At 38.7% G+C, this 6,923-nt stretch overlaps 1 protein-coding gene across 1 annotated transcript; it reads left to right on the top strand.

The window, feature by feature from the left end:
• Window positions 1-316: 316 nt before the first annotated feature.
• Window positions 317-4,339, top strand: C4H (cinnamate-4-hydroxylase). The gene is made up of 4 exons (XM_089601897.1): window positions 317-686; window positions 1,093-1,595; window positions 1,675-1,808; window positions 3,498-4,339. Exons 1-4 carry the CDS (start codon window positions 405-407, stop codon window positions 4,097-4,099), a joined length of 1,521 nt encoding a protein of 506 aa, XP_089458023.1. The 5' UTR covers window positions 317-404; the 3' UTR covers window positions 4,100-4,339.
• The last annotated feature ends 2,584 nt before the right edge of the window (window positions 4,340-6,923 follow it).

Consider the following 6,923-nt stretch of genomic DNA (forward strand, 5'->3'; position numbering starts at 1 on the left):
ACTTTCCTCACCTACCTACCCCTCAACTCCAAACCCGCCGTCAGAAACTTAACGCCGTCAAACATCCTATTCCCTTCCCTTCCCTTAATCCTCACCAACTCCGCCCATGAGAAAGAAATAAAAATTAGCCCGGAATTGACACAATTCGTAAAAAATCTCCCTAAAAAACTGACACGTCACAAAAATAAATTCAATTTTTTTTTTTAGAGTGGCAATATTGCTATCTGTCCACCACACGATCCACCTACCGTTTAGTTCCGTCAAAACTCTCCCTCCCTAAACGTAAATACTTCCCGCTTATAAAAACCAACCCACCAAACCCAAACGCAAATTAAACCAAAATCCCTTCAACCAAACACCAATCTCATTTCTCTCTCTTTCTCTGATCACATCACACCTTGACGATGGACCTCCTTCTTCTGGAGAAGGCTCTGATCGGGCTGTTCGCCGCCACCGTGGTGGCCATTGCCGTCTCGAAATTCCGGGGACGGCGCTTCAAGCTTCCGCCGGGGCCGATGCCGGTGCCGGTGTTCGGAAACTGGCTTCAGGTCGGCGACGATCTCAACCACCGCAACCTCACCGATCTCGCCAAGAAGTTCGGCGACATCTTCATGCTCCGGATGGGACAGCGAAACCTCGTCGTCATCTCTTCGCCGGAGCTCGCCAAAGAAGTCCTCCACACTCAGGCACGCCTCTAATCTCTGATCCAAACACCTAGCTTCAATTCATTTATTTATTATTTAAAAATAAATATACCTTGTCGGTTACGTCTACACTTATACCATCAGTCAGTCCCAGTTTTGATGTTAGAACACTAAATTCTAGGCTTAAGTTGGTGAATTAGGCCCGAAATTCTAGGGTTAAGTTCCGTGTTAGAAAACTGGAATTCTGTTCCATTATCATTATAAAGAAGAACCTGAAGATTCTGTACCGTTCTTATCATTCTCCGATTCCAACTTTTTTTTTTCCCCTGCATAGCTGAATACTTTTTAGTTTTAAAATTTGTTCCGATTTTGACCATACAAGACATTCTGATCCTTTTAACACCCAATTTGAACAACACATGATGATAATCTGACCGTTGATGACCAGGGAGTGGAATTCGGGTCTCGGACGAGGAACGTGGTGTTCGACATCTTCACCGGAAAAGGACAAGACATGGTGTTCACAGTGTACGGCGAGCACTGGCGCAAGATGCGTCGGATCATGACCGTCCCGTTCTTCACCAACAAGGTTGTCCAACAGTACCGTTCTGGCTGGGAAGACGAGGCCGGAGCGGTGGTCGACGACATGAAGAAGCACCCGGAAGCCGCGGGGCCCGGGGTGGTGCTCCGGCGCCGCCTCCAGCTCATGATGTACAACAACATGTACCGGATCATGTTCGACCGCCGCTTCGACAGCGAGGACGACCCGCTCTTCTGCAAGCTCAAGGCCCTGAACGGCGAGCGAAGCCGGTTGGCTCAGAGCTTCGAGTACAACTATGGAGATTTCATCCCCGTCCTCAGGCCGTTCCTCAGGGGCTACCTCAAGATCTGCAAGGAGGTCAAGGACCGAAGGCTTCAGCTCTTCAAGGACTACTTCGTCGATGAGAGGAAGTCAGTGCTACTAATATACTCCTGATCCGCGGATTTTAATTTTGGTTCTGGGGTCTCATTTTTTTGCTGGTTTTTACAGGAAATTGGCGAGCACAAAGAGCACGAGCAACGATGGGCTCAAGTGCGCGATCGACCATATCTTGGACGCTCAGCAGAAAGGAGAGATCAACGAGGACAATGTTCTATACATCGTCGAGAATATTAACGTCGCCGGTAAGATTTCGCCTATGTTAACATTTTAGCCAGTATTTGATTTATAATTTTAAGTTAATCGCTCTAATTATTAACTGAATTGTCATCATGTCGTCAAACGTTAAGCTAGAGTACAATTTATTAGTTTACTTAGTTTTAGGTATAATTTTATTTTAATTCACTGATTAGTGATTAATTTGCGAGTTTAATTGCTTGATGGTCCAATTGAGTAATAACATAGTAGTTACTTAGAGACTAGTAACTGACTGGATATTTATTTAGCTTTTATTGATAATCCCGGATACACGTTTCGATTGGCTCAGCCATGCAAAGGAATAACAAAAGAGAGTTATATTTGTGCATAAAAAATCAAATAAAAATCTAAATAGAGGAATTGGACGTGGAAAGAAAAGTCTACGGCTTTGATAATTTTTTTGTTTGAAGCTCGTGGAGTCCATTTTGTTTTCTTTCCAGGCTAATTAGTTTACACGGCAAATGAGCTGTGTGTTGGGACTAGGACGGACAACAGGAATTAATGTTTTTTGTAAAATTGTCGCCAACCATGTTTTTTTATTTTTTATTTTTATTTTTTATTTTTTATTTAGACCAATGAAACAGAAGACATTATTGATGTCTAGTAGATCGCAGATCTATGTTATTTTCCTCGAAAGGAAAAAAATTATAAGATAAAGAGGATAGATAGGTATGCCATTATGACTCAATCCTTTAAAATTAATGTTGTCATACACGACTCTTAATATGTTTTTTCCCCATGCATTTTAAGCTTTTAACTAAATCCCCAATTTTAAAATTTCATAACATCATATCGATTTCCAAAAAGCTTTCCTTAACCTGGAATTTTGATATCAATCAAATTAAAGTGTTATTACATGATTTTTTTATTTAATTTCCTGTGTTTATTTAATGTGCCATTTTAAACCCCTTTGTTTATACTCTAGTTAACTGATTTAATAAGTAAACTACGCATTTTTTTAATAAAAAAGTTGCAAGTTGCATAAAAGTCGCCGCCAAAAAAATACAGTTTATAGAAAAGTATTTTATCATGTTTTCGATTTAGTGGGATCAAATAAGTATATAATACTCCGGTTTGGTTTGTTAATTAATGTCAAGTTGGCGACGTGGTTAACTTTACTTCTCTAATTTTTGGGAAAACGACGTTGTGGATTCAAAACTTCAAGTGGCCTCATTCTCCACCTACCACTCTCTCATGATCTCTATTTTTGTCCATATCCACCCGCCTACACATCTACGAAATGTCTATAATTTTTTTTATATTATAAGACGAATTCTCTGAAAAAGAAAAACCAACCAATACCAACCTACCTCAAGACTTTTATACATTTTTTTTTTCCAAATATAGTTTTAATTCCAAGATTCAACATACATATTCCAGTTTACACGCCTTGTGATTTATACTTGTCACAATTTGTTTTAGTTTAAAAAATAATTAGGTGAGAGTCTTGTGTAGGAATGGGAACACTTGTCAACAACAATGTGACATGTATGATAATAATACATAATAATCATTTTGCTTACAATATAATACATTAATCACAACATCTCGTGGATAGTCTCCCGATCGATAATATCAGGACTTCGTGGATTGAATTGGATTGTAGTCGGGGTCAAATAAAAAAATAAAAAAAAAACTTTTTTATTAATTGGATTATGGTTTGATTGGTGGAACAGCGATCGAGACGACGCTGTGGTCGATCGAGTGGGGGATCGCGGAGCTGGTGAACCACCCGAAGATCCAGAGGAAGCTGAGGGAGGAAATGGAGACGGTGCTGGGGCGTGGTGTCCAAGTGACGGAGCCGGACATGGCTAAGCTCCCGTACCTTCAGGCGGTGGTGAAGGAGACCCTGCGGCTTCGCATGGCGATCCCGCTGCTGGTCCCGCACATGAACCTCCACGAGGCGAAGCTGGGGGGGTTCGACATCCCGGCGGAGAGCAAGATCTTGGTGAACGCGTGGTGGCTGGCCAACGACCCCGCCCACTGGAAAAAACCCGAGGAGTTCCGGCCCGAGCGGTTCTTCGAGGAGGAGGCCAAGGTGGAGGCCAGCGGCAACGACTTCCGGTACCTTCCGTTCGGGGCGGGGCGCAGGAGCTGCCCCGGGATCATCTTGGCGCTTCCCATACTCGGAATCACCATCGGACGCCTCGTCCAGAACTTCGAGCTCTTGCCCCCCGCCGGACAGGACAAGATCGACTGCTCCGAGAAAGGCGGCCAGTTCAGCCTCCACATCATGAAGCACTCCACTATCGTTATGAAGCCCGTTTCCTCGTCTTAGGGCCGGGTTTTTTTTTTGTCTTCTTTTCTTTTTTATTTTGGGGGGGAGTCCGTACACGTCATTTCTTTGACACTTTCTTATGGTGGTTTGGTGGTGGTTTAGTGAGAGTTAAGCTTATATATCTCCATTTTGAAGAATGTTTATGTGACATATTTGTGTGAGCTGTGACCGTTGTATATTTGTTGGACTCGTGGAAAAAACATATGTTTCAATAAGTAATCAATGATTCATTTGTGCTTAGAGCTATGCTTTGAGTTTAGCAAAATAAAGTTTTTGTTCTTCTCTCAAAAAAAAAAAAAAGTTTTTGATCCGATTTTCATATATCATATATGTATTCAAAAACCTTGCGAATCTTATTATAACTTTAGAAAATGAGTGGAACAATGAAAGACTGATTTTTCTTTCCCTGCATAATTTTTTTTTTTTTCGTAAGCGGTGATTATTGGACTTTTAGAAGTGATATAGAGAGTACAAAAAAATAGATAAATTAAAGAAACTGAGAATAAAATTATTGTTGAAAATAAATATATTTCGATCCGAAAAATGATTTAAATGTTTATTTATGTAACTTTTAGCTTTTAAGTTGTCAAGTCTTTTTAAACAGCGAAAATGTGGGCAAATATTGCTATGCACTTAAAAAAAAAGATGTAGCTAAATAACCAATTTAAAGTTATGAATTTGCAAAATAGTCAAAATTTGTCTTAATTGAGTGAAATAGCCAAAATGTGCAGCAATCTGGTTTCAAAATTTTTTTTGACCCCAATATTAATTTTTTTGAAAGTGATAAATTATTTATAATAATCGTAAAAAAATTTAATCTTGGCTGTCATAAATATTTTGAAAACGTAAATTTGGCTACTTTATTGAAAAGTTTAAACTTTGACTATTTTACTAATCAATAAGTTTCAAATGACTATTTTGTACAATTTTTCCTAAAAAAAAAATGAATGTAGTAGGCTTAAATTCTAATGATTTTATTGACTATATGTTTAGTAGGTTAAGCTATGTGATTTATTTGTGTGGAGCTCCTTAGACGTAGTAATCCTAAATGTAAGTCCAAGTCATGTGACATTAAATATTAAGTCCTCATTTGTTCTGCCGATTCAACTCATGTTCATCTCGATTTAAATAGATGTATAGTTGACTTATTAATAGTTGACACCTGAATTAATACGAATTTTGAGCTCACATTGAGAATTAAACATAAATTGAGAATTAATCTCAATTCTTGCTCGATTCTCTCACGACCACGTCGACCATTTCCTCCCTCAACTCCCATTTTACCTTTGTTCAAAATAAAGTTGAGTTGAATCACCGTTTGTAATTCGACCAACTAAAAAAAAACACACCACTAAGAAGAGAAGAATGCGAATCGGGATAGGAAGAGAGGTAACGCGCGCGAGGAAAGAAAAGAAAGAGAAAGACCGAGAAAAATTTCGCCGACCTCAATTCAGAATTCTTCAATATTATGATTCTGATCCTCAGAACTTGTGTTAGAAGAATTCATGAAAACATGAGGGTTACAAAATGAAAGTTTTGTCCATTCATTTTCATAGTCGTTTACCTCCTAAGTTTGATGATATGATTGAAACCATACCCAAAACCCATTATTTATATCACAATTTCAATATTTACCATTTTTCATGAATATACGATGTAAACAAATGCAATTACATATAAATAATAATAAAATTAAACGAGGGATCCATAACAAGAATCCAACCCCAGATGCTGAACCAAATCTTAGATCGAAAAGAACATGAATCTTGAATAAGTACTACAATTTTGTGGTGCGACATAAGAGCTCAATTTTTTTTTAATGATGTGCAAAAATTCGACATAAGGGCTATTTTAGGTATGTTAGTTTCCTTCATGTCCTTTTAACCTGGAAATATGTTTACCTCTCGCTTGCATTTTAAATACATTTCACGACCGTTTACTTGGGAATGCTATTTTTGTTTAGATTCTTGTTAAAAGTTATGTGCTTTTGTTTGTGCCTTTTCTTCTCTTATTATTAGCTCTTCTTATTTTGTCATTTTTTTAAACGAAATTCTCATTAACATTACAAAACTAGCTTCAACCATACAAATAATTCGGACAGAGATCGGTTCCTCGATTAAACACATAGATGTCCTGCACTGAAATAAGAAGTAAAATTGCAAAACAAAACAAAAGAGACAATGATCTATAATGATGAGAAATGCTAATCTCGTTTATAATTTTTTTTGGGCCCCTTCAACAAATGTTTTCTACAAATCAGGGATAGAGTAAAAGGGATTGCCAATAATAGGCAAAAGCTCGAATCCTAAGTCAGTGATAATTGAAATTGAAGTGTGATCATGCCCAAAATAATATATCGATTCTTCTTGGCTCTCTTATACCACTTTTTCTTAATTCATTAAATTCAGTGAGAGACTATAGTTATTGTTAATCGCGTTTTTGGATTACCACTAAGAACCGTCCGTGGTTCGATCTAGGGCTGGATCCTATGACCGCACGTAGGTTAGGTTTGGTGAAGTTCTTCTCTTCTCGTCGTCATTAGGATCTTCGGGTCTCCAGATCCTTGAGTTTTCAAATCTTGGGATCTTTCACGTTCATCGTGTTCTTTGCGTTCTTTGTTGAGTTTTTGAGTCTTTATTTCTTTGAGTCTTCAACCATTTGAATCTTCCACGTTCTCCGTGTTTTTCACATGTTTGTGTTCTTCGCGTTCTTCGAATCTTCAAGTGTCCGGGTCTTCGGATCTTCGAGTCGCCGGGTCTTTGGATCTTCCACGTTCTTCGTGTTCTTCGCCGGGTCTTCGAATCCTTGCGCCTTCACCTAACCA

Source organism: Urtica dioica, chromosome 11 (assembly GCF_054948205.1).
Source record: "Urtica dioica subsp. dioica isolate 48M chromosome 11, U.dioica_male_clone48M_v1_H2, whole genome shotgun sequence".
Lineage (NCBI taxonomy): Eukaryota > Viridiplantae > Streptophyta > Magnoliopsida > Rosales > Urticaceae > Urtica > Urtica dioica.

Excerpts from the sequence above, each read along its gene's own strand:
- C4H (XM_089601897.1), top strand. The coding sequence starts at position 405 with ATGGACCTCCTTCTTCTGGAGAAGGCTCTGATCGGGCTGTTCGCCGCC. Across the intron at positions 1,596-1,674 it reads TACTTCGTCGATGAGAGGAA|GAAATTGGCGAGCACAAAGA; the intron begins GTCAGTGCTACT and ends TGGTTTTTACAG. Across the intron at positions 1,809-3,497 it reads CGAGAATATTAACGTCGCCG|CGATCGAGACGACGCTGTGG; the intron begins GTAAGATTTCGC and ends TTGGTGGAACAG.